Raw genomic sequence first — 27,764 nt, 5'->3', positions numbered from 1 at the left:
AATGGGACAGAGGGAGAACAAGGGACTGCTTGGAAGGAGAGAGATGCCAGGATACTCAGCAAAGCCTGGGCTTAGATCCATCAAAGTTAGTGCTGCCTCTTCAGCCCCAGAAATCACAGAATCCTGGAATATCCTGAGCTGGAAGGGATCCCAAAGAATCACCCAGTCCAACTCCTGCCCTGCACAGACACCCCGACAATCCCATCCTGTGAATCCCTGAGAGTGGTGTCCAAATGCTCCGAGAGCTCTGGCAGCCTCGGGGCCAGGACTGTTCCCTGGAGAGCCTGGGCAGTGCCCAGCACCCTCCCTGACTTCTCCTGCATCCCCCAAACCCACGGGTAATTAATATATAGCAGAGTTTAATCAGACCAGGCTCCCCTTCCTGGAAAATGTCTTACTCAGCATCGCCATCTTGGTCTCTGGGACAGCACATCAAACCACTAGCAACAACAACAAAAATGATCTTTTTTTTTTTTAGCTTTATTTTTTTTCCCTGTGAAAATGCAGGTCAAAAACATTAACTTCAAGAAATCACAGTTTTATAAAGTGTCATTCATTCCATACAAGCTCCTCGTTCCAGCCTTCCCCCACTGCCCATCCCCAAGAGATCCTCAGCTCCATCTCACCTCACCAACAGGGATTTTTCCAGACTTCCGGAAGGAGCTGCACACAAGAGCCATCTGTGTTTATCACTCCTACTTGTCCTCTCCACCCTGAGCTGGGGTTCTGTCCTAAACACTCGTTATGAAACCTGACAGTTCCAGCCAAATTTGAACTAGGATAATGCAAATCTTCCCCGACTTTCTGCTGTCAGTATTGCCTTCATCTGGAAGCCGGGTTGTTTGTGCCTGTCACAGCAAAGTGACAAGCCAAGGGAAGAGGAAACTGTCCTGGCAGCAGGAGCGAGCCAGGGAGAGCTCAGGCTGGCTGGCAGCACAGCCTGGAGACCGTCCCAGAGGAGAACCCCAGCTCAGGGACTGGGAAGGCACCAGTGGTTTGTGGGGCTGCCGAGGTGTCTGTCCCCAGGCAGGGACTGTGACACCACATCCCAGCCTGAGGGCAGTGACACGGCCAAGGCTTGTGGGCTGGGAACCTGCAGCCTCACTTGGGCACTCATGGTGGCAGCAAAACAGGACTGAAGGCTTTGGACAAAACAAAGAGGGTGGATCCTGGCTAATGCTGCTGTGAGGGTACCAGAGAACATGGACATCCATGGACTCAGGGAACATGAACATCTCCATGGACATCTCCATAGGCCCTGCGAGGACATCCCGGGCCAGGGAGGGTTCGCTGCCCTTGTGCAGGTGGCCTGAGTTCAGGTTAATGCTGCAGATGCAGAGCCCAGGAGTCCTGCAGACAGTCCTGCTGCTCCCTCCCTGCTGCTCCAGGGCTCAGTCCCAATGCCAAGGCATGGAACTGGATACCAGGACATTGGAGCATCCCCCAGGCGACAGAGGCACAAGGTGCAGCCTTTGGGATGGAACCCACGGTGCTTTGGGATTGACACATCACCTCAGACTCACAGAAACAACCAAGAGTTTTCCTCCTGCCCCTCAGAGGAAGCTCAGGAAGGGAGCCAGGCATGCACTGAATGTGTGTGCAGTGGAGTTCCTGGGAGCCCTGGAAGAGGCCCTTGTATCCCTCCTGCTCCAGAGCTTAAACTCTTAGTAGTTTATAGCATCTGAAAAAAGAAATCGAGCCAACCTACACTTTCCCCACTCCCTCCTGGAAGACATTTGCATAATGTGTTAATTATTTACTAAAAAGCCCCTGAATGTGGCATTGCAGATATAATTAGGTGCCTATCTTGGACAATGTATTAAGTGCTTTAGAACAGAAAGTGCTATAAAAACTATACCCAGAGTGGTGACAGGTTTCATTTTTCTTCCTGAGTTCCACTTTTTTATTACATCACAACTTGAGTTTTCTGATCAGGGATGTCACTGTCTAGTGGAGCAAAACCAGCCCCTGTTCTGGGAGACCAAAGGGAAAGAGCATCCACTGTTTAAGGAGTGCTGCTCCTCAAAAAAGGAGTTCAGCTTTTCCCAGCTCTTTACTAAGTGAACTTCCCATGGGAAGACTGCCAGCATTCCTGCCCCGCTGTGTCTCCCAGCCCAGCACGGATCTGGCAGAGCCCACCTTGGCTTTTGGGAGCTGTTTCTCTGCCCAGGCTGGATGCAGAGCCCCTGCTGAGAGGCAGCCACAGAGCCACAGGGAGGGACTGTGATTTCAGGTGTGCCAGGCCTTGGATCAGCCCTGAACAAGCACACTCAGAGCTCACAGCTCCCTCGGGATCTGTTCTGGGATGGAGAAGGGCCAATGACACCCGCCCACCTGAACTTGACCTGTGAGGTTTCAGTATGTTCCAAACATTCACAAATCAGTAAAAAAACAGTTCAGAACTTAGGGCATTCTGGGCTCAGCTGCCCATCCCACTCAGTGAACCCAGTTTGAAGTGAGAGGAGGAGTGGGAAGCCTCATGAGGCCAGGCTGAGCTCACAGAACTGGGGCACTGGGCTGGATTGGGAACTGGGAGGGAGATTTTTATAAACTCTGCAACAAAATTCAGCCCTGTCACAGCTGACACAGCTGCTGTCCCTCACTCCTCCAAGGATGGGACAGTGCACCTGAAGTCCCACATCAGAGGTGGGAACAGGATGGAGGAACAACCCCTCCACCCTCCCACCAAGAAATTCTGTACCCTCCTCCTGCCCTGCCTGCCAGGGACACCAGAGAGAGCACCAGCTCCTCTGAGACCTGCAGGTAGGAGCTGCAAGCAAAGCTCTTTCTGGGAACAAAGCTCTTTTCTGATTCAAGAAGGAAGCGACTGCGGGAAAGGGTGGGAGGTGAAACCAAGAACCAGCCAGTGACTGCTGTTGATTCTCCCCATGCAAAAGGCTTGAGGTGGAAATGATGCTCCCCAGAGCCTACAGAAATGGTTTTTCCTCCAGCTGGAAGGAAGTCAGCCAGCTCCCCTCAGCACAAGCAACCCCAGCTGCACTGAGGGCACCCAACCTCCTCCTCTGGGCAAGCCCAGCAACGACCGACCTCACCTCGGAGCAAGAGCAAGAGTTCTCACCCAATCCCCCTGCTCTCCTGAAAAGCACAACCTCCTTCCTCTGAAAAGCAAGGAATTTCCACCTACCATTCTCAAGCTCTAACACACCCAAAACAAGTAATTCCCACTGTCCTGGGGAATGTCTAAGCTCAGGACATGTCTTGGAAGTGGATCAGAACAGCCAACAGAAGTGAGGCCCGAGGGCAGTGAGCTGTGATCCTGCTGCAGCACAAACAGCAGCCACTGCACTTGGTGCTCCATGGCAGGGGAGGTCAGAAGCTTTTGCAATTCCTTCTCTGCACAAGGTGCAAACCTCCAGCACAGGCAGGGCTTCAGGGCCTGTTCTCCAGCTGGCCGTGCTTGACGCGCCAGGCCCAGCTGACGCTGCAGTCGGGGGCCAGGGTGCACTGGAGCTCGATGCCAGAGTCAGGCACCTCCATGTCGTAGTGCACGGGCTGCCCCTCCTTGGTCACCAGGCTGAAGGCAGGGACGGGGATCTGCGGAGCAGAACACACAGAGCTGAGTGGCACTGAGAGTCTCCTCCAGAACATCACACCCCTCCATCACACCCCTCCGCCCAACACAAGAACAGCTCCCAGCGAGGGGCTCGTGCTTGGCAGGAACATCCTGAACTCCTCTCACAGGGAAATACCTCCCAGTTGGACTGGGCAGTGCCCACCCTGCTGCCAAAGTGCCTCCCTGAGCTCTGGGCCATGGCTGGGGGGTCCTGAGCTGTCCACGTGAGCTCCTCTCCAGGTATTTTGCTTTGTGATCCTCACAAGAACAAAATCCAGAGAGAACCAACACCACTGGAACATTTTCTGGCCTGGTGCAACATCTTTTAGAGACGATCCCATTTTACACTTAGATGAGTCACAGTCCCACAGACACTCCAGAGTTCCTTTCAGGAACAGCCAAAGCAGCTCACAGAGAGGTTCACAGGAGTGTGCCAGCATCTCCAACAGAACAAGTTGGAAGCACCCCAGCCAAGCACAGCTCCTTTCCCTGAGCTGATGCTACTGTTCATGATGAAAAAGCCATATAGTGATTCTTTAGGGAGAAGGGGAAGAGTTTATAATTGACAAGAAGGATTTTTTTAAGCTGCAGCACAGGTGCTTTCTAAGATACAGATCCCTGTGGTCACTCTGACAACTGGCACTGGCTTACAATTCAGGTTTGATACTAGGTTTAGGCTGGATATTAGGGAAAATTTCTTCACTGCAAGAGTGGACAAGCATTGGAACAGGCTGCCCAGGGCAGTGGTGGAATCGCCATCCCTGAAAAGGTTCAAACAATGAGTAGATGTGGCACTTGGAAATATGGTTTAGTGGGCATGGTGGGATTGGTCAAAGGTTGGACTTCATATTTTGGAGGTCTTTTCCAACCCTAATGAGTCTGTGATTCAGAAAACATCCTCTGGGACCACACTCACAACAGCAGCACTGAGCTTCTGCTTCTAAAGGTGTCCTAAGGATCCCTGAACAACTCCTGGATCTCCCTGGCATTCAGGGGTTATGAGGCTGCAGAAGGGAAGAAATTGTTCCTGAAATGATGCACTGAACTCCCCCTCTGTGTCTCACCTGGCTGCTTATCCCTGTGGCAATGTCTCCCACCTTTGTCCTGTGGAAATCCCTGATGTGCAAATTTTCTCCACTTAGCAACTGGATCTGGATTTTCACTCCTGGAATGCACAAGAGATTCTTTAACTTCTGCTGAGCCACAAGGACCTCGCAGTCCACAGCAAAACTGACTGACAAGGCACACACATGGGGAAAAACTCTTTGTCGTTAAGGATTTAATTTATGTAGGTCTTTTGCTGAGCATGGAGCTTGCTGCAGACAGCAATGACTCACAGAGCAGAGCTGCATTTAGCAAGAAAGCAGCTGAAGTGATGGATTAATTTGCACAATATGCCCTCAAAATTCTGGGTAGATGTTTGTGGTTATAAAACACTACTTGCACATAGAAGCTGCATGAAGGAGGGAACACAGGCTCTGTGTGTTCAGGAACTTCCCTGGATTTTACTGTACAGACCCAGTGCCTTCCACCCATCTGTGGAAGACTGGGCCTCCTCACAAGCCATCTTTAGGGGTTGTGAGGAGGCCCAGTCTGTGCTGGCACAGCAGCTGAAGGATAAAAGGAGCTCAAAAACTCCATATCCAGCCCCTCTAGATGGTGAGAAAATGATTCCTGGCCATTTATCCCAAGTGTGGAAATGCAGACCCACCGTTGAAGTAGCTGGGAGTGTCCGTGTGCCGGCTGCGGCTCAGCAGGTTGTTCCAGCTGCAGCTCTGCCCGTCTGCCTGGCTGTTCCAGGAATGGATCCCAGAGCTCATGGTGTCCCTCAAGCTGTGAGAAGCCTTCATGGAGTTCTGCAGGAGTAAGCACAAGTTTGTCTGAGGCTCCGAAAGAAAATGAGCTGGCAGGAGATGAGCATTAAAACAAGGTCAGGAGGAAAAAGGTGGAAATCCAGAGGGATTTAAGGCTGGGCCTTAGTCAACATTTCTGTGCCATCTGGGAAAGGGAATGGATAGCAGTGCACCAGTGTGCAGACATTATCAGATATTCTCAACAGTTAAATCAATAATGAGCTGAAAAGTTGGGTGAGAAAAGAGGAGTTGTACCAATTGGCAGGAGAATTAAGCCTGAGTTAAAATATTTGTCACTTACTGACATTAGAAACACACAGGAAAAACAATTAACTGTACAAAACCAACCACAGACCCTGTGCTGCTGCAGTGTTGGGAAGGGTCTGTCCCAGTCAATCTCACAGCATCAGCACAGCGGTCTGTACCAGCCAAAAGTCAAGTTAAATGTATGGGGTAGGTGTTAGTGGGGAAAACTAAGCAGAGTCAGAGCCCACGCTGCACACCGTGTGTGTCAACAGCTGAGCTGTGCAGAACTCCCTCAGTCCTCCTCACAAAGCACTGGAAGACTGAGAAGAGAGACAAAAATAGGACACAAAGCTGCTCCCAATCAGAACTGACTCCTGCAGATGCCAGGCTGCACAAATTTGGGACTCGATGTCTTTGAAAAATGTGATTGAAGGGCTTTTGTCCTTCCCTGGTCCAACAGGGCTTACTCCGTGTTCCTCACTGGTATTCCCTACCTTCAGAACACCAGAGAGAGCAAACCAATTTAATTAAAATTGGCATTTTAATAACTAGGACTATGTATTCATTAGTATCAATGGGTTAAAATAAGTCCATGGAGAATAGATCCATAGGCTGGGAATGAATATCCAAGATTTGGGTATCTGTTTTCCTGTCCTATTCTCCTGGTCTTTCCCTAAACTTCCCACCGGTGGCCATGGCCAGGAAGACCCTGCTCAGCTGCTTGGTGCAGCTTCTGCCTTCATCACTGCCTCCCCAGCTCTCTTCTCCTGCACAGACAGAGTTGAGGCTGCTGAGATTTTCCATATCCACACACTTGAAGCTTCCGGGGAGGATACAGCACAGGAGAGCCTCTGGAGGAAAGGATCCAAAGCAAACCAAAGCACAGCTACAGCCCTCAACACTGCAGTGGGCATGAGCTAAGCTTTCTTCCCAAGGTGCTCCCCAGCAAACTGGGTGTCAAAAAGCAGCAGCAAAGGTGAGAAACTCCAGATTTCCGTTGGTCACAGCTCCCAGTTTTCCAGAGGGGGTCAGCCAGTCACCTCCATCCATCCCCACTCACCTTCTCACTGGCATCTGACACAAAGGGGCTGTCGATGCTGAGGCACGAAAGCATTTGCTCTTGTTCTTCCAGAGAGTAAGGCTGGGAAAGGCTGTTCAGAAACAGTTCTGCAGCAAAAGGAAGAGAAGGGAGACATTTCCAGTGTTTCCTTCCACGCCTCCCTGCTCTAATCACAGCTCTGCAATTAACACCCAAAGCTTCTTCAGCAATATTTAATGAACATTCATATTGGTGCCAGCAAAACCCAACACACAACTCTGCCATGAAGAGGCCACAGCCAGCACTGTGACACGGGGAAACTGAGCCAAGAGGAGCTGGATTGTGCAACAACATGCAAAATAGCACCCAGAATTTCCCAGCTCTTGCCCGTATGTCTCCTGTGAGATGTCACTCTAGATCCATCCACGTTATCAGGGAAAGGTCAAACTCATGTACTCAGCTCTCACCAGTATCTGGATGCTTATACTCCCTTATCTGGATACAAGGACTTACAAATACTGCAAATATTCCTGATAATATCCAGATATCCCATATATAACCAGCTCTTACAATGCTGCTGAGACTCAAAGCCATTTGAGAAAGAAGCTGCACACCAGCAACCCCTAAAATTCCTCATTCCTCAGTTTCCTGACAGTTGCAATTGAAACCACTTTCTTCTTAACTTGAAGCTTTCCATTCACTTAAAAAGACTAGAAAATATGGGAGAAAAAAAGAGTGAGATGTAGAGTTATACTGAGGCAATGGAACTGGACAAATCACTGATTTCCACACTGGATTTACTGCTGGTTTTCAAACTCTGGATTGCTGTTGGTAAGCAGATTCCTTAGCTGGTGGCTGTAGATTTTCCAATGCCCAGAACAAAACAGTTGCAGGCTGATTTTAACTGTACTGCTTTGCTTGACATGTGTCATCCCTTTATTTTTATCCTGGCTTGCCTCAATTTTTTTAAAAAAATGATGTTTGAACCCAAAATTCCACATGAAGTTGGAATTCTGACACTGTTTATACAGTGCAAATAAGCACAAGTCTGAAACAAGCTGTTTTCTAAGACGTTCCTGCACCTCTCTCAGAAGGTTCCCTCCTGTTCAGGAGGAAGGAAGTTCTGTTCACTACCTTTGTGGCACATTTAATTGGTTAAGAACTATTAGTTTTGGTTGTTTAAAGGAAGGTTGAGCAATTTGGGTAATGAGAAAGGAACTATGAGCAAAATGACATCCAAGCTGAAAACCCGAAAATAACTGTCAACAGGCCAAGAGAAAGCAGCTGTATTTTTATCCTGCTTTCAAGCAAAAAAAAAAAAAAAAAGCTGAATTCCTCCCCCAGCCCAGTGCTCACCAATTTCCAGCTGCTGAAGTTCTTGCTCTGAAATGGTTGTGGCTCTTTCCACGTGGCTGCAGCTCTTCAGGGACAGAGGAGTTGAGGAGAGAGGAGGGGGATCACAGGTCTCAGGTAACTCCTTGCCCTCATTCCAGTGGGTTCCCTCAACCTCCTCTGTTTGCTCCAGAGATGGGGGTGGTAAGACTGGGCTGGCACAGGAAACTTTGACTGACAGTTTTGGGCCAGAACCAGTCTCAGAAACTGGGCTCACTGTGGGGGACAGGGATGTCTGTGCACTGTTTTCTTTGTTCAAAGATAAATGTCTGGGCTCTCTGTATTCACCTTTCCAGGGGCTTCTCACACCTCCCACTACAAAAAACAAAGGAAACAAACAATAAATAAATACAAACATTATCAAATAAAGTAATAAAAGAGGTAAAAGTTTTCCTTTGCTGTAAGAGTTTTTGAAGTGTATTTGCTGTAAAATGCCCAGTTTCTTCAAAAGATAAAACCAGATCACCTCCACAAATTCTTGCTGTATTACAGAACCACTCAGCAGGATTAAGTTGAAATAAATTAGTGATGGTGTCAGAGGGAAGACTGAACCACAAGTGTGAGTTACAGCTAAGGATGCAATAAACCTCTGCTTGCAGTTGTGCTGCACACCAGTCTCTCCAGGTGCAGCTGACAGGAGCTCAGGCACAGCACCTGAACAAACCCACAGAGAGCTCAGCTCCTTCAGCAGAGAAGGAAGAAGAGCATGTGACAGCATACAGGAAATTATAATTTATTTGGGTGACAAACACTCGGCTGCAGGCAAAAGCCATCAACCCAAAACATGCATCAATGCTGTGAAAATGATATAGAGGACAATGAAACAGACTGGTGCTTCCCAAAGGAACAGAACCAGCAACTCTCCCTGTGGGAATACGAAGGTTTAGTTACACCAGGACATTACCTTCCTCAAGGGCCACACTGGTCTTAGTTTTGAGCTCTGACGCAGATGCCCTGTGGAGAGGCTCCTTCTCCAGCCCCAGCTTAATAATCTCAGCAGTGAGAGGGTTGCAGGAAGGTGGAATTTCCCTCAGAGGAGGCGGCTCTTTAGCGATCTGTGTAACAAACAGGAAGTGAAAGGGGCTAGACCAGAGAGGCTTCATTTGATTTCAGGAAGGTTCTTCCCACCCCGAGAGCATTTCCAACTGAAATGAAAGCATTAAGTGAGACCTGAACAGTAATTTTATTACAGCTGAATGGCTCAAAAGTCACACCCAAGTCATGAGCAGGGTACAGAAGAACAGCCCAAGCAGAGCAGGCACAAGGAATGCTCAGCTCCCAAAGCAAGGCTGGCATCCTGTCAGATGCCCAGCTGGCTCCCAGCCATCCATCCGGAGGCGAGCGCTCCCTGACCAGGAATAACAAGCTCTGGCAGCTCACCTGCCTGGCACTGCAGAGAGGCTGGGTCACTCACCTTCAGGCAGAGGGGGTGGTTGTAGTACTGGGTCCAGGGGTGGCAGCCGTTGAGCATGTGCAGCATCATGCAGCAGCTGCTCCACACGTCCACCTTGGAGTCACAGCGCTTCCCCATCACCACCTCCGGGGCCATGTGGGTTTCTGTGCCAGGCACGTAGTTCCCTAAAACCATCCAGGAGAAGAATCACTGCATGCAGGCAAGAGAAGTGCTCCAATGCCACTGGTGAGAGGCCTAAGGCAGAATCCCTCTCTTTTCAGCTGAAGTGAGAGACCTGTCACCTTCATAGAATGGAATGGGTTGGTTTGGGTTGGAAGGGACCTTAAACCACCCAGTACCACCCCTGCCACGGCAGGGACACCTTCCACTGTCCCAGGCTGCTCCAAGCCCCAATGTCCAACCTGGCCTTGGACACTTCCAGGGATCCAGGGGCAGCCACAGCTGCTCTGGGCACCCTGTGCCAGGGCCTCCCCACCCTTATAGGGAGGAATTTCCTCCCAGTATCCCATCTTCCCTGGCAGTGGGAAGCCATTCCCTGTGTCCTGTCCCTCCATCCCTTGTCCCAAGTCCCTCTCCAGCTCTCTTGGAGCCCCTTTAGGCACTGGAAGGGGCTCTGAGGTCTCCTCTGAGCCTTCTCTTCTCCAGGCTGAACAATCTGAGCTCTCCCAGTTTTTCTCCATGGTGGAGGGGCTCTACCTTAACCCAAAAAGTAGCACTGTGTGCTTTTAGAAGCCGTTCCCTCTCAGACCCATCCCTTACACACAGAACAGGGATTAAACTTCCCTTTCAAGCAAATCTGGGAGGCAAAACTTGAGCCTGATGCTAGAAAACGTACCCTTCTCTTTCAACAGCTGCATGAAGAAGCACTGTCAAGTTTAATTGTCAAAAAAAAAGGAATTTTGCTTTAGTGGAGGTCAGAACTCTTCCCCACTATTTAGTGAGGTTACACAACAAGTCAGAATAGGATTTTAAAGTTTCGGTGTGGTTTCTTGCAGGGACAAAACACTGAATGCAGCATGCTGACATAATCTTACAAAACCCCTTCTAGCCTGGGAGATAAGGACCATCACCCCCCAAATTTAGGGTCATTTTGGCTGCCAGTGGGATGCCTCACAGTAATACCAATAAACCAGACACCCTGAGCAATGCTCAGCCTGGAAAATGCAGTTGCTTGCAAATCAGCCACATGTAAATGTTCAAGAGAAAGAATGAGTCAGAAGGGCAATTCTTCAGAAGACCAGCAGCAAAGCCTCACCTGTGACCAAGCACTTTCCCAGCCCGTCCGGGTGCAGGTGAGCAGAGTGGCCAAAGTCACACAGGAGGGCCCTGCTCCCATCGTCCGACAGCAGCACGTTCTCCGCTGCCAACGAGAAGGGTTCCATTAGTACCTCTGGATTAGGAGATGGGAAAAACAGTCAAAAGCACACAGAATGACAGTTTTTTAAGCCCAAAGGGTTTATTTCTCCTGAGGAGTGTCACTGGCTTAAGCAAATACAGAGCTGTAATTATCTCTGTTTATAAACCACCAATTACCTGCCCTGGAGATTCTTGTAGCCCAGTGGTGGGGCAGCCTGGGCAAACAGCCTGCCAGACCCACGGGGTGACAGGAGGAGGTGACAAATATGATATTCCCAGCAGTCTAGAACCAAGGGAAACTCTAATTTCAAACACAGATCTGGAAATCTAGTAAGTAGATCCCATAACTTTAGTAAGTAATCCCATAATTTAATCTCCAAGCAGTTTGCCTCTTCTAAGAAAAAGGAAAGAAGGTACTTCAAACACTTTCCTACCTTTGACATCTCCATGGAGAATGTTTTGAGCATGAAGATACTCCAGACCCTCTAACACCTGGCCCAGGTAGCTGAGGGCTCTGTCCTCTGGCAGGCAGCCACTCTGTTTAATGAGCTGCCCTAATGAGCCACCTAGAAAGGAATCCAGGGAGTCCATGTTAGCTTATCTTTAAATTCTCCCCAGCATCATCAGCATTCCTGGTTGTTTCCATTGAAAAAATGAGATTTTCCAGGTCTGACAGCACTTATCTTCCACACATGGCTCTGTTCCTTTTGTTTATTCCCAGAGTTTTTGCTACCCACAAAACCAGGCCTTGTTAATAAGGCTTTTTGCTGAGTGTCAGTTTAACAGTGTTGCTTTGGAGCAAAAGCAACTGCTCTGTGACCAGAACAGGCATTTCTAGGTGTAACTGACCACCAGCTCATTCTTCACAGCCTGTTTCCCATGGTTCTGGCCAGAAAAAGAGCACCAGGCAATGGAATCACCTAGGTCTGCTTAGACAGTACCGCCTCTTCCAGGGCATGTGCTCCACGTGGTGCCCTGCAAATCAACAGGAAGCACAAACCAGCCCCAGCTGTGTTTTACTGGGAAAAAGAGACACCTTGAACTGGAGTGAGGCAGGACTGGGAATTATTCCCCCCACAGCAAGCCTATTGCAGGGATTACACACACCCATCCCCACCCACTCGGGAATTCACACCAGGAACATTCTGGATGCATCGAGGAACTAACAGATTCAGATTGGGGCAGGAGGAAGAGGAGGTCAACGTGCACTGGACAGTGCCAGTGGTGCTTCCACGGTGCTGTCCCCTCCTCACCCTCCATCAGCTTCATGAAGATGGTCACCCAGGGGCCCTCCTTGACGGCGCCGTACAGGGGGACCACGCTGGGGCTCGTCACGGCCGCGCACGTCGTCAGCTCCTCGGCACGGAAGTGTTCCACCTGCACCTACGGAAACAGGGAGGCACTGAGCAATTCCTGGGATGGAGCCTGACACAACTGGCCCTCTCTGGTGGCTGTGTGACAGCAGAGGCACAAGGATGGGTTAATTGGGCTTGATGATCTTGGAGGTCTTTTCCAAACTTGATTCTGTGACCTTCCTTAACAGAACTCAGTGAGTGCAGCAAGAAGTGGGAACACTCGGGGTGATAAATCCTCAATGTCTAAGGAAAGTGAAGATTTATCACAAAAGATGCCAGCTTGCAATAACTCCAGATTAGAGCTGAGGACTGGTACCCTTCAGGAGGAAGGTAATTTCTGTCTCAGTCAAAAGAAAATTCTGACAACTGAACATTCTGCTTTTATAAAAGAGGAGAAAAAAACCCCCAGGGATGGTGTAAAACTTGGCAAAAATTCAACTTCCCCAAAGCAGGAGGGAATACAAAATATGTCCACAAGCAGTGATCTGCATGGTCACCAAATTTTTAGGTGGTGTTCATCCTGAAAATGGTTAAAGAAAAACTTTATTCGCTAAGTTCAGCCAAACTAAATAAAACAAGAATTTGCTGAAGTCCAGAAGGAAAACATGAGTCATGAAGATTCTGGTGGGAAAAAGATGCATCATGTTTCTTCACTGTCAGCAATCCAGCTATAGCTGGCTTTCTTTCATCTCAATTTGGAGAGCAGGTACTTCCAACACCAGGTCTGGTGAAAGAAGGCGAACTAGTGCCCTCCTCTCACAGGCAGGCAGCAGGAACTGGGGACAGTTACTCATGGAAAATTAAATAGATCATAGAGAAGTGTCCAACTTGCATGTTAGAACTCTCTGCTTTCAGAGTGTGAGCTAAGAAGATGCATTTCTGATATAAAGAAGCATCATTTATCCTTCAGTAATTGGGGGGGAAATGACATTTTGAAAGACTTCAGCTTCTCCTACTTTCATGTTTCCCTTTTCAGCACAACCATCCTCCTTCCTGAAAATACACCCCACAAGGAACAGCTATTTCTCCCAAGACTGTGGATTTGCCACATGGATAATACATTTAAATAGCTGCACACTGACAGGAAACAGGCTGGTTGTGTCACCACTAAATTTCACACCTGAACTGTGAGGATGCAGAATAGGAAGTAATTTCCTACGCGCTTGAGAGATGTTTGTTTCTATAGCTGACAACTGAAATGGTTAAAGAAATACACACACTGGTTTGTCTTGCCACTTACATCTTTCCACAGGGAGCACAGCAAGCTGAGCCCTGTGTAAATGGGGGAAAATGGGACATTTTAAACTGAAAAATGCAAGTTACGGTTCTTTGGGCACATAATATTTTTGTACTCAAGAAAAACACTTCCCACATGCTTGTTGAAGTTTTCTAGTGGAGGAATGTGAGAAACATCAGTTCACAAGGGTGATGAAACTATTCAAGTGTAAGTTCAAATAAAACAGTTTACATTTTCCTCCTCTCCTTGCATTATCCCTCTGTCTGCATCCCTGAGGCCCCCATGGCAGCCTACAAACCAATACCCTGATCCAGGTTATATTCCACACACTTCCTACATGGTGTGACAACGGCACATCCTGGAGTACCATAGATTATAGTGCCAGCTCCTGGAAAAACACACATCCTTTGCTGCATCTGGAACAGCATCACCTCGGAACAATGTGCCAGCACTGCAGATGACACTGAGGAGATGAAAGCTGTTTTCAGAGCCTACTGACTGCCTTGGGTTTTTCCTACTCTATTCCTTTTTCAACAGGGAAATAAATACCTGCCATGTAACCATTTACACCAGACATGGCTTGAGATAAGAATAGTTAGATAACAGACAACCCCACACAGCTGTTGCTCCCCTGCAGTCACTCACAATCATTCAGAAATCTCTACTCTTGCCTCAGCACCCAGGATCCCTTTCAGCACACTTTAAAGCCAAATGAACTTATTTCTGGCTGCTGAACTTGACCTCTGTGCACATAGAGGTCCTCCATCTGCTTCTCTCTCTGCCATCAGCCTGAAGTTTTTCCTTGGACACAACAGCAGCACTTCACCATGACTGTACAAGGTCCTTAGGAGGACCTGGGAGAAGTTCTCTCTCCATGTGCTTTCCTGTGCCAGGACCCGCCTTCTCTCACACAGAATTACCTTCTTGGCAGCACACTGAAATCCTGTCTGCTTGTCCTCTATCTTGTACACTTCCCCAAAAGAGCCAATGCCCAAGGAACCATGGCACTTGGTCCAGTGAACCTCTTCTCGGTACTCGTAATCCACCGGCTTCAGCTTCTGGAAGTCCAAATAGAAAACAAGATGAAGCAAGGAAAGAGACACTTAAATGTTGAGCTGCACAGACAGAGACCAGCATTCCCAGAAGCAGCATAAGGACAGCACACCTCTAGAAATCCCAGTCCAAGATTACTTCTCTCACAGGCTTGAGATGAAACCATACAGGATCAACCTATTTGATTTCTGTGGGCTCTATTGGATCTAAACGAGTGCACCCCACCTTTGTAAAGAAAGGCCACTACGATTTGGATGGCTTTGGAGCTCTGTGTTCCTCCCTTCTCATGCAGGACATAACTACAAAGCTAAATCCTACAACAAACCAAGACTCCCATGACTAAATGCAGGCACTATGTTAAAGCTTTTCTGCAGTCAGTAGATGGAGACTGTGCCTTAGGTGTCAGTGTGAACACGTTCAGGCAGGTAAGGGACACCCTGAATTCCACAGACCATACTGACAGGGTCACACTGATTCCAGGGAAGTCCTCCAGGAGGACTTGAAGGTGTTGAGAGAGAATTGAATTCAGAAGAAGTGAATCATGTCTCTAGAATTTAAATGCATTTCTGTGTCCAGGCCCTGTGCTTGGCAAGGGACGCTGCAGGAGCTGCTGGTCCCAGCAGAGGCACAGACTGGCCTCCTGCACCTCCCCTTCTACCCAGCCCTGGTTTCTGTCACAGTCCAGCTCATCCAGAGCCAATAAATATTGCAGCCTGGCTGAATGGATTAGGCTCTTCCCCAGCAAACAAAGGACATGGCTGAAGACTGACTAAGCACAGAACCACTGCTCAGAGACAGGCCTGCGTGTCTGGTGACTGAGCACAGCATGGAGCCGGCAGTCTGAGACAGACAGGGCTTTAATCCCTGCCGAAAACAACTCAGCATCGTTATCTGGCAGCTTCAACCAGATCCAGAACCATTGAGAAACTGCAGTTATAGAAGTAAGCACATGGATGCAGATTATCCCTCTCCCAAAGCCCAGGAGAAACTCCACCTCCCACCACCCCAGAGTGTGGCTCAGATCACCTCGTTCAGCAGCACGCCTTCATTTTCACTCGCTTCATGGAATTGTTCCTTCGGCTCCAGCCCACCTCCTCTCCACGTTTTGGCCAGGCTGGCTAAATTTTGTGGTTCACCAAAACTCACGCTCCCCTTCAAGGCATCTACCAAATATTCTTCCACAGAAAGCTTGTCTGAACTGGTTTGCACAGACTGGTTGATGCATTTGGTGAAATTGTATTCTAGGTTTAGGCCAGACAAGCGACTGTCTTGATAGTTGAGGTCACCATGGAAGTATGTGTCCAGAGCATTCCATTTCATGGCATGGAGAGGATTGTCCACATGTGGGAAATGGGGGGGAAGGATGTTATAGGGAAAAGGATGGAGAGTCTCAGGCTGGGGAACAGTGTCCCTCTGTTTCCAAACATGATTAAGGCACTGAATAGGGCTGATCAGCTTGTGCAGTTCAGTTTTGTATTGGCTCCTTGGGGAATGGAGTTTGCCCGTGGACAAAACTCTGTCAGGCTTCTCAAAAGACAGTGGATCATAGCCCAAGTCCTTGTTAAATTCAGGAACCCAAAAACTGTTTCTATAAAGAGTACTTTGGTGTGATTCATCCTCCTAAAAACAAAACCAAAGAGCTGAGCAGGAACTTCAGTACAGACACCCAAAATTCACCCAAGAGCTGTTAGGAGTTTGGAGGGACAGTACAAAAGGAAGGTCGAAGATTCTCACCTGGATGGGAATTGGGGTGCAGCTCTCCTGTTCTGGAGTTCTTGGACTTCTCCTGCCAGCAGCCACAGGCTGTCCTTTCAGCTTGGATCTTTTCTTGTGCCGTTTCTTCTTGGCCCTGCCTCGGTGCCTCCCTCTCCAGGTGGGTGCCATCCTCCCCTCCGTGGCATGGGCCACATTGTTGGGGATCTGATCGAGACTGTCCGAGCGGCTGCTGGAAACCAGAACACAGCAGGGCTCTGAGATGTGACAGGGGAAGCACAGCTCAGGTGACACCTCCGACCCACAGAAAGAGAACTGGCAACTCTGCCTCCTGAGAGTCAAAGAACAAAGAACTAAAACACAACTTCTTGCCTTCTAATGGGGGCAAGTCCAAGGTCCAGGCACAGCAGCACCTCTGGCATTGTATAAAAGAAATGGTGGCGTGTGGGGGAAGTGAAACATTAAAGTGTCCCAGGGTTTACAGTTCTGGAAGAACAAAGAGACTGGAACATGCAGTCACCGAATGGTTTGGGTTGGAAGGGACCTCAAAGCCCATCCACTGCCACCCCCTGCCATGGGCAGGGACACCTCCCACTGTCCCAGGTGGCTCCGAGCCCCATCCAGCCTGGCCTGGGACACTGCCAGGGATCCAGGGGCAGCCCCAGCTGCTCTGGGCACCCTGTGCCAGGGCCTGCCCACCCTCCCAGGGAAGGATTCCTTCCCAATATCCCATCCAGCCCTGCCCTCTGGCAGTGGGAAGCCATTCCCTGTCCCTTGTCCTGTCACTCCAGCTCCTTTGTCCAAGTTCCTCTCCAGCACTCTTGTATGTCTCTTTTTTGAACATAGCAAAGCAGAGGGAAAAGCACTGCATCTCTCCAGGCTGTTCTGAGACAGTTTGTGGGTGATTTCTAGTGAACACAGAGATGATGAATAAATGCAGTCTAGTTTAAAAAATTATTGAAAGTAATAAATGCGTTCATAATATCAACAGCTGCTCTACTTTGAGGGAAAAGAGCTTTGCACAGAGAAAAGGGATGTCTAGGTGCACTCAAATAAAACAGATTCCAAAAGCCAAAATGTGCTGGCTTGTAAAGCTCAATACTACAACATGATTTCTAGGAATGCACAGATATACACAACACTCCAGCTGGGGTCTGCACAAAGAGATGAACACTCAAAGAGGGATATTTGCCTGCAGTTACTCAGGGTCAGAAAGCAATGGTCTCTAAGGTTCCTTTCAAACCAAACATTCTGTGATTCTATCATTCAATACCAACCATAGCAGTTAGATTTTTTAAATTAAGCTCTAAGAGAAAACAGGATTTTTGACCTTCAGATGGAGCAATTTGACTGTTCCGTTGACTCAGAACAGTTCTGGGACATTTCTCTGCCTCTCCTGATCACTGATGCAGGGCACAGCCAGCACTGCTCTCTCCATCTTTTCCTGATGTTTTAGTGCCAAAAGATGCCATAAGTAGAGGTCTGGTTGGTGGCATCAGCACAGTGCCTTGAGCCTGAACACACAGCTGGTGTGCATCCCAGAAAACCCCAGAACCCACATAAAACCCCTCAGAAATGGGGCACTTTGCACTTCTTCAGATGCTTCATGGGACAACATCATAAAGCCACTGGAGAGTGTCAAACCACACACCCCACAAGGTGTCTGAAGCCACCAGGAAACAGGCAGCACCTAATTCTGTACCCCAGTCACCCATTTCAGGGTGCTGGGGCTGCCTGATGGGGCTCCAGTGCTCCAGTATGTGCCTCAGAAAGCTCCAGTATGTGCCTCAACACCAAGATATTCTTCATGAAGAACAAACAGCTCACTCTCAGGGCACTCCAGAAAAGCAATTCCCAGGCCTCCACTTGTCCATCACAAGTGTCAGTGTCCCTTTTACCACTTCCAGCATCTCTGTGTTCACAACTTCTGTTGCTGATGCTGCCACTAAGCAAAGGTTCTCTCACCCCCTTTTACCCTTCCAAGAAATTAAGCTGTTCCCTTTTCTGAAGACTCCTTCTAGCAGCAGCCCAAGTTTCACACAGCTTTTCAGCAGATGGTGTAACAGTTTCAAAACCAGCAGCACAGTTCAGTTAAAAAAGACTGAATAATTCTCCTTGGATCCTTCTACTTCAAGCCTACGACCCTTAAAAAAGCCCATTTTAAAAGAACTTTGACCATCCAGAAACAGAGGCAGAAGGCTACAAGGGCAGTAAATCTGCAGGCTTTGACAATAACACAATGCAAGGTGTTTCAGGTGGTTTGTGCCTAAACTTGTACTTTTTCCTAACAGGAAGATATTTTGGGGAAGACACATTCTTACCAGGCCTCAGACTGAAGAGCTAATTCCAACAGGAGTGCTTTTGGAAAAATATTTTAAGTGCAGAGAGCCGGAGTGATTTGGAACAAGCACAAGTCAGCAGACACAACAGTGAAGAGGGGTGTTTGTGTTAAGAGGTCTCTCACCTGTAACGTTTACTGTGGGCAATAAAGGATCTCTCTGATAAAGTGGGGCTGAACTCCTGACTGTTTTCACCTGTGTGAAAGAAAACAGGATCATCACTTGTCTTAAGCCAGGCAAAGTCTCTCCCAGTAACAACTGGACTTAAACAGCTCTACCACTGTGCTAAATGAGTGATCCAGACAATCACTGCACAGTCATGTCACACCACCCACACTACATTCTTCCTCCCCCACAATTAGGAGGCTTCCCAGCTATCTCCTGATCCCCCAGCTCTTTCCCAGATGACAGCTTTGCTTTAGTTTCCTCCTCTTTATCCCCTCTTTTAAACACCTTTCAGAAGTCAGCCAAGAACAGGTGACCCACAGGACACAGATCTGGTCGAGGTGCACGGGCCTCATGCTGGTCTGTTATTTATGCTTTATTCAGTGGATGCTGCCACATTATTAGGAGATTTCATGAGCTTCCTAAATAGAGCCTGGGATGTGTCATCAGCTCCACCCCACTTGGGATTACAAATAGATGTGGTCTCAGCTCTCCAGGAGCGCCGAGGGAGTGAAATCTTATCCCTCCTTACACATTCCTTTTTCTCAATGAAGCGCAGCTACTCACATTCTGCTTGGGCAATAATAGAAATTGATGCACAGCCTCCTTCTGTTTCTTCTTTTGCTGTTCCTTTGGTGATTACATCATTCAGGATTTTCCACTGACTGTGAAAGATGACCTTCTTTGAATCTTCTACTTTGCAAACACTGCTCTGCTTTTCACTCACTGTCTCTTTCAGCCCCTCAGCAGCCGTGAGCTCCTTCTTGTGCTTGACGGCTGGATCAGGAGCTCCTTGGCATGCAATTCCCATCACTGCCATTTCCCAGGTTCACAGAGACACTGAGCAAGAACAGAAAAACAAAACACTTGTCAAAATACTTCACAGACAGAAGCAGCTTCAAGTTCACGAGAAACAGGAGGCTCCTGAAGGTATCAGATTAATAAATAATTTAAACTAAATCAAGGTCCTGCCCAAGTTCTGAGCTGGAGAAAAGCCCTGGAGTGCCAGTCCTCCATTTCTGACTTGGACCACTGAAGATCTGAATATTCAACATTCTCATGACTGAAAATATGCAACTACATGGGTTTCAGAGAAATTTAATTCTTGGTATATTCCCTTCACTTCAAGACAAACAGTGAAACAAAAGAGAAGAAGGAACTCCCATATCACTAAACAGGAAGAATATTCATCCCCGAAAAAAGGAAAAAAGGGAAGACATGAAAGTTCTTCTCCTAGAGTGCACCTGGGGGGAATTATACTGTGCTCTCACACCACATGAATGGCCATAAACTCAGCTAATTCCCTTTTTCCCTAAGCTCAGTCATCCTCAAAGCCATTCCTCATTCTCCCCCAGTGAAGCCAGGCTCGACAGCCAACCTGACCATCCTTGGTGCTCCCTTCCTTCTTCTACATCACCAACAACTTCTGCAACCCTTGCACAAGCCTATCAGAAGCAGAGCTCTTACAGAGTGCAGGATTCATGGAAGTTGGTGTTGGATAGAGGACAGTGACGGTGCTGGAACAGATCCCTCTGCCTGGCAGCTGGGGAGGGGATCAGCACAGGCTGTGAGCTGACCAGGAACACAAATGGAGCTCCAAACAAGTCCCAGCACAGGCCAAACCTTGGCCAATTGGCAGCACAGGGGAAGGTGGAAGGGAGCCAGGGATGGAAAGGGAGAAGCATAAACCAGCATGGAAGCAAAGCACTGAGGGACAGGATGGGGATACCCAGGGGTGAAAATCAGCAATATGGAGAGTGAGGAGTTCCCTACAGCACCAGCCTCTGGGGAATGCAGCTTTGGCTTAGCCCCTGATCCCCTCACCTTGGATTCTGGAGAGGTTAAACCAGTTGTTTCCTTATAAACCAGAATATGCTCTGTTGCCCCTTAAGTGCAGAGATCCCTCCCTTGTACCAGTCCTCCTAAAGCACAAGTATAAAACCTTAAAATGGACATTTCCACCCTAAACAACCCATGGAAGTTCAGAAACCTTAGGCATCATATACAGGCCTTAAATACCACAAACCCAGGATAGGACAAGGAGGGACATTTTAACAGAGGCCAAGAAAACTGAGATATCAGCACCACTACAGGAGCACACCTCGAGGCTCATCAGCTTCAATCTGCACAAATCTTTCTTCTTCTTTTTTTTTTTTTTCCTTTTTCCTTTCCCTTTCCTTTTTCCTTTCCTTTTTTCCCCACCTTGAGCAGCTGCCTGGGGCAAACAGGACATTTACTCCAACAGGCTCCTGGCAACAGAGATGAATCAGGAAAATGACAAAATGAGTGGGTGCTCCATGCCTAAAGGACCACCAAGGAAAAGGGAGGCATTTGGGAGCCAAGTGCATGAACCTTGGTGCAGTGAGTCACCTAACAACCTGGCAGGTATACAAGGAAAGTCAACAATGACCACATTCAGTGGCCAAACAGAGAACAGCTGCTGTGCAAAAGAAGTGCTGATGACAGTATCCCACTCATTACGGCCGTCCCGCTCCCTCTCCTCTACAGAAATTATGTCAATTCTCAATGCTGTAAAATAATCCCTTGGAGCAGCAGGAGCAGAGCCTGCCAGATGACTAACCCAGCCACCAGTGACCAAACTGACAAGTTCAGAGCTATTTTTATCCTCACTCTCTCCTGACTTGCATTAACTGTCTCTCCTTGCCCTCCCCTCACCTTCAAGGTCCTCCGGCGCAAACCAATTCCCATCGCCAAAAAACACAGAATTCTACAAGTCCCTCCTAGGCTGAGTCAAAGGAGAACAGAGAAAGGGGAGAAACAAAACTGCAAGTCCTTGTTGCCCTCTGAAATGGCAAAGAATAACAAGGAAACATAACTGAGATTAAAGTCAACAAAGCTCTACTTCACTTGCAGACTCAAAGAGACCGAGGCAGCAATTGTGAGCAACGGCCTCGACCCGGGCAGAGCTCAGCCAGTTTAATGTGTGACTCAGGTCTGTGGGGCTGTGCAAGACCAGAACCTGCAAGTCCAGCCTGGTTTAACTGCTGCTGCGCAATGTTGAGTCCTTGGAAAAGTCAAACACCAACTATTTTTGTGGTGTGTACAGCAAAGCACGGTGGGCAGAAGTTGTGATTAAAAATAAGCAATCAGAAATTTTAAATAGTTTTTGAAGCGTAACTCCTGCCTGGAGAAAAGGAGGCTCAGGGGGACTTTTATTGCCCTCTACAGCTTCCTGACAGGAGGTTGAAGCCAGTTGAGGGTTGGGCTCTGCTCTTGGGGAACAAGAGACAGGACAAGAGGAAACGGCCTCAAGTTGTGTCAGGGGAGGTTCAAGTTGGATATTGGGGAAATTTCTTCACTGAAAAGCTGGTCAGGCATTGGAATGGGATGCCCAGGGCCCACCCATCCCTGGAGGCGTTCAAAAAACAAGCAGACATGGCACTTCATAGTATGGCTTAGGTGGGATTTGGTTGAGGGTTGGACTGAATAACCATGGAGGTCTTTTCCAACCTCAGCGATTCTGTGATTCAGAACTGAACAGGCCTGACTCATCTCTGTGCACGTGGAGGGGGCAAAGAGAGAGACAAAGTGCTCCTGAGTCCCACTAATTCGGACACAGGCACTCGGTCTCTGCCCAGACCCCCCCCACAGCCCTTCCCAGGGAACTCCAGATAAAAGGGAGCCTGGGGAGCAGCAAATGGGTCCCTGAGGATGCACAGGAAGCCCACTAAGAGCAGGATTTACCCACATGAGATGCTCTGGAGCTGCGGTTGCCCTGCCTGTTTACGTGCTCCAGGATGAGCACAGCTTCCTGTACAGACACAAGGCACAGACGTGCGACACGGGGAGCTTCACGCTCCTGAGCTGGAGGGTGGTTGTGTCCTACCCAGAACTGCTTCTCTGGTTTTCAAAACCTCCTCTCCCTCAGCCAGGTCACTTAGATACAGCTGTAATTCTCGCTTTCAATATCCCTGACTTTCTTCCTTCTGTGGACATGTGATGGGCTCATTATTTTCAAGGCAGAAAGGGGAAGTCAGGTAATGATGCAGGAGATAAGAGTGGATACTGTACTCCTAACCCACAACGGGCTTTTGATAGCAGCCTAAAGCTTGTTTGCTCCTTATCTTCACTAAGGGTTTACTCACCTTGGGTTAACTAATGTTAGTTCCCACTGCTGTAAAACAGAAAGTGTGTTTTTACAGAATGAAAGCCAAACAGTCTCAGTTGCGCTGTGAAGGCACCACTCTGATGGCAACTCCTCCCTCACATAATGTGTGGGAGAAAGTAAAGTACTGGATAAGGTCACCTGAGACTTGTAGGGAGTCAGAATTAATGAGATACTCAAACATTATTAACGTAAGAGATAATCACATGCTTTCTGCTCTTTTAAAACCACCTCCCCCCTTCTCTAAACAGGCTCCTCTTCAGCTCTTCCATCTCAACTGGAAAATGTTTGGAGCAGGGGCCTTAAAAGAGCATTTCTGTGTTTCATGAAATCGTTGTGGAAGGAACTCAGAGCTGGACAAGAGCCATGCAAACACCTTTTCAGCACTGAACACCATAATATGGGATCCTGCTTAGTGAGCCTGGCCCCAATCCCCCTGGACAATGGCTTTTGGGAGAATTTCACTGAATGCTTTGTGCACCAGCCCATAGATTTGGTCAAAAAAGACTTGGGAAAGAGCTTTAAAATATGCATAAGACTTCCTAAGTCGACTTCACCGAATGGAGATTTCTTCTCCTCATCTGAGTGTACCCATGCAGCAGCAGTTTCACACTGACATTTAGTTTGAAAGGAAAGAAGAAGAAAAAAAAAAATGTTGTTTCAGTGAGGTTTCCCACTTCCTTATGGAGAGGAGTTCTGAGCACAGAGCACTAACTCAGGTTGCCTTTGCAGCTGCTGCTGGCTTGATCAAACACAAGGAGCATTTTTAGCCATGTTGCTTTGCTGACCACCACAACAAAGCAACAGCTGGGAAGAGCCAGGAATTTCTGCATCACTAGAGCAGGGAATGTCAACTGAGAAGAACACCACACACCTTTTGGGGACCTTCCAGTCCTAACAGCTGTCAGTGAGCATGGGAGAAAGTGCCAAGTCTGCAGCTAAAAGAACCTACACAGAGTATTAGCTGCAAAATCCTGGTGTAAAGCCATCAAACCTTGTCAAGAAACAGGTTCTTTCAAAGGAAAAAAAAAATAGATGATACTTGTTACATGGATGGGTCACATCAAAAATCTGGTTTGGTTGGGGCCCAAGGCATGTGTGTATTCATATATCCTTTATAAATATACTTTATGTATATAGGTGTGTGTATATACATATATATATGGAAGGATTCAAGGCCAGGTTGGATGGGGCTTGGAGTAACCTGGGATAGTGGAAGGTGTCCCCGTCCATGGCAGCAGGTGAAACTGGGTGGGCTTTAAGGTCCCTTCCAACCCAAGCCATTCCATGACCGTTTGTACAACGCTTTCAGACCCTGGGCACCACTTCCCTCCATCCCTGCCTCCTCTCTGCCTGGATGCCACTCATGGGCTCCCCTGCCTGCCCACGTTTCAGATGGAACTGAAATTAAGACGGTTCCGTTTTTGGCCGAGGCAGTTTAAAGCCTGTTACTGCAGCCCAGGCCTGGGGTGGAGATTTAAACTGCTCAGAGCTGTCAGCAGGACAAGTTTCAGTTTGTGTCAGAAGAGACTTTAAAAAAGCAGTTGTAGCACTCAACAGCCCCCCGACCTCAAAACACACTTAATGCTGCTTTAAGTGAACTTGTCTAAGAGAAAGGAAAAAAAGACACTTCCCTTGTGTATCTAAGAGCCCCAAAGTGAAAATAAATAGAATGCCTGACTGATTAAAATCCTGGTGAGTCAGAGCAGCAGTTGCTATTCCAGGGAGCTCTCAGCCTTCACCTCCCCTTCGATAACCACTGTGACCCATCCAGCCATTCCAGGGCTCCTGCACAATCCCCTCTGGTCCCTCTCATGGTATCCACAGATTTATCTGAGGAGCACCAGGGGAAGCTAAAAACCTTCTCCCCAAAGCACCACAAACTCCCTGTTTGAAGCACTTCACTATCAGCCCTATGTATGAGCACGTTATGTTACAAACGATAGTCAGTATGTAAACATGTTCTTTAAAGTGGTTTGATAGTAAATACTCCCAAATCCTGTTTCAGCCACTGGTGTTGCTTACTGTAAACATCAGGATAATGAGCCTCAACTGTTTTTTTTAGTTGTCAGACATTAAGATATTGCAATAGTTTGGTTACAAAATCTGCAGAGAAATATTTGACTGGGTTTAACTATCAGCAGATTTCTAAAAGCACCCAAACACACCTTTATCCTCAATTCCTTGAGGACAGCCTGAGCACAGCTCACCCCTGAACAATTCTTTTCATGTTGCTGAACAAAGATATGAACACCACCATTTGCCCAGAGCTTACAAACACCACCACAAGCTCATTCCCTCGAAGAATGGCTAATTTATCCCAACCACTTTGTAAACACAGAGAACAGAAATAATCAGAACGAACTTCAGCCTGATAAGGATTTGCTTCCCAGCTGTTCTCACACAGCTCTCAGGCCACTGCTTAACAACATCCTGGCTTTGACAACCCACTTGTGAAGTTAGTTCCTAAACTACAACTAAGTGATACAGTAAAGCACCTAAAGGGACAACTTCCACCAACCACCACAAACACGCCTGAAAATCAATTCTGCCCAAGCAGGTGGAGCCAGACTGTCACCAGTTGTTACTTTACACTGCTTTGCAGCTTTACATTTCAATCATTTATAAAATCCATGTAAATCTATGGGGAAGCAGTAAGGCTGGGATGCCAGGAAAAATCAACCCAAAAGTTTAGTTAAATTTAGCATAGACAGAAGCAGTTCTATATGATCTTAGTTTATGGTTGGTCCTGCAAATTCAATTGTGATGATGCCATGCTATAAAGTCAAAATATGAACTGATTGGGATGATTTCTAACTGGCCAGCCTGAGCAGACTCTCATGAGACAAACTCCCACATGAACTGTGGAACAGAACTGCCTTTAGGCAACACAAGGTCCATGTTCTTCAGGGCCCTGATGTCACTAAACCGTGATCAGCAAAGCCCAGTCTCCTAGAGACTCAGTTCCCACGTGTCTGTCCCTCCTCCTGGTCCCTCCATGCATCCAGATCTCCCTCTCCCAGTATGTCCAGACCCTTTCCTAACTCAGGGCTCTTTTACTCCCGGTCAGCTGCTCATCTCAGAACCTGGAAATCTTCCTGTCCTCCAGACCTTGATCCCTCTCTCTCCACCAACACATCTGACACTTGCCAGCAAAGTTCAAAAGTCACAGAAGGAAAGCTGAAGAGTTATGGTCACTTTGCCTCCATCCTCTTGGCAATTATAATAATAATTCAGCACCTCATCTCTGGTACAACAACTCAGCTCTACCCCCTCCCGTTTAACACGGAAAGAAGACTCAGGACAGACTCATTAAGTTCATTACCAGTGATGTTGGATCAGGTCCCACAAACCCTTTAGGTTTTCAGTTATGTTTGTTTGTTATGCTCCTTCACAGCGCTCTACAAGATTCAGTCTCTTAATACAGTTAAAATTTAATAGTTAATAGCAAGTGACTCATTCCCAAGGAATCCGGTGGCCGTGCCAATAACAGATTTCAACTGAGGTAAAATGCAATAAAGCAGCTCACTACAGACACACTCAATTCAACTATTCTTATCACTAATGTCACAGCACAGAAGCGCGAGTTGTTACTCATAAAAGGGTTCAGAAAGCCGGTCGAAAAAGAAATTCAGACTTTGTTTATAGGTGCTGGTTTCAGACTGCTGCGTCGTACATGTGCGGAGCACTCAACACATGTTTCTAATGTAACCAGTTAAAGCTGACAGGAAGCATCTGAGATCAACCACAGCAGCAACTTATTAATCAGCAAAGAAACACTTTAACCTTTTGCCAGAAAAAGAAAAAAAAAAAAAAAAAGAGAGAATTAGGCATTTAGTTGTGTCAAAGAGACGCTCAGAGAGAAAAGGACCGGGTGGTTCAGGTGAATTAAGGTCTGGCTCGGTTGTGTTGTGATGAGCTGCGCTCATTCCTGCCTCATTCTCACCTCTCCAGGGCCAGGGACCGGCGAAGTCCCTGCACCGGGACCCCGGGGAAGCGGGGAACTCAGGGAACTGAGGAGCCTGGGGCACCAGGAGATCAGAGAATCGGGTAGCCCAGGGCACCGGGAGCTCGGAGCACCGGGAGCCGCAGACTCGAGAAGGCGCCGGGCAGCGCAGTGACATCCACGCTCCGAACACACACACACAGCGCTGCGGCGGGAGCGGCTGCGGCGGGGCCCGGAGAGCCCGTCAGCCGCTCGGAGCCCCCCGGCCGGGCCGGGGCTCCTCACACGCTGCTCCCGCCGGCAGCCGCGGAAGCTCCGCCAGGCCCTACCGGGCAGATACGTCCCGCGGCTCCCGGACCGAACGCCGCCCCTCGGACCCGGATCCCGCCTCCGCGGCGGTGGCCAGGCCCGCACCTACCGCTCCGGCACGGCTCGGCTCCGCTCAGCCCGGTCCAGCCCGGTCCAGTTCTGCTCAGCTCGCCCGGCACAGCCCGGCGCGGCCCCTCAGGCCTCTCGGCGGCTCCCGCTCACTGACAGGCGGCACCCAGCGACGCCCCGCCCCCTGTCTCCGCACAGCCAATCACCGCCCCCTGTCTCCGCATGGCCCCGCCCTGCCTCCCGCCGCGCCCAATCACCGCGCGGTCCTTGCTCCGGCTCCGCCCCCCCGGCGCGGCCCCGGCCGGCTGGATTTCCCAGAAGTGGGCGTGGTCTGCTTGGCAGAAAGCCCCGCCCCGCGGCTTCTCCGGGCGCCTTCGCGTTGCGCCTGCGCGCTCCGGTGCGGGAGGCGGGGCTGGGAGCGGCCGCTGGTCCCCTCACAGTCGTCCGCCATGTTGGCCTCGGCTCTCGCTGGTCCCGGGCCCCGCTGGGTGCCTTGGTTCCTTCGGGCAGGGGGCGACAGGCGTGTTGAGGCCACCTCGGAGCCGCCTCGGAGGTACTTCGGTGCCGCATTAGAGCGT

At 48.8% G+C, this 27,764-nt stretch overlaps 1 protein-coding gene across 3 annotated transcripts; it reads right to left on the bottom strand.

The window, feature by feature from the left end:
- Nucleotides 1-457: 457 nt before the first annotated feature.
- Nucleotides 458-27,354, bottom strand: MAP3K14 (mitogen-activated protein kinase kinase kinase 14). Of its 3 annotated transcripts, none has more exons than XM_042021580.1 (16): nt 27,223-27,354; nt 19,304-19,576; nt 18,697-18,766; nt 16,254-16,464; nt 15,546-16,139; nt 14,387-14,524; nt 12,128-12,257; nt 11,309-11,440; nt 10,774-10,878; nt 9,519-9,682; nt 9,009-9,159; nt 8,069-8,419; nt 6,734-6,840; nt 5,286-5,430; nt 4,639-4,739; nt 458-3,555 (listed from the first exon to the last, which is right to left on the bottom strand). In XM_042021580.1, the coding sequence occupies exons 2-16, from the start codon at nt 19,554-19,556 to the stop codon at nt 3,391-3,393; spliced, it is 2,817 nt and encodes a 938-aa protein (XP_041877514.1). In that variant the 5' UTR covers nt 19,557-19,576; nt 27,223-27,354; the 3' UTR covers nt 458-3,390. The 3 variants fall into 3 exon arrangements, with proteins under 3 accessions (XP_041877514.1, XP_041877513.1, XP_041877515.1); XM_042021579.1 differs by having other exon boundaries at nt 27,227-27,354; XM_042021581.1 differs by having other exon boundaries at nt 16,254-16,461; nt 27,227-27,354.
- Nucleotides 27,355-27,764: the final 410 nt, after the last annotated feature.

Source organism: Corvus kubaryi, unplaced genomic scaffold (assembly GCF_017639235.1).
Source record: "Corvus kubaryi isolate FWS band 111438036 unplaced genomic scaffold, C.kubaryi_AGA036_p1.0 37152, whole genome shotgun sequence".
Lineage (NCBI taxonomy): Eukaryota > Metazoa > Chordata > Aves > Passeriformes > Corvidae > Corvus > Corvus kubaryi.
The sequence above is the reverse complement of the archived record's forward strand: the minus strand, read 5'-3'. Positions and strand labels throughout refer to the sequence as shown.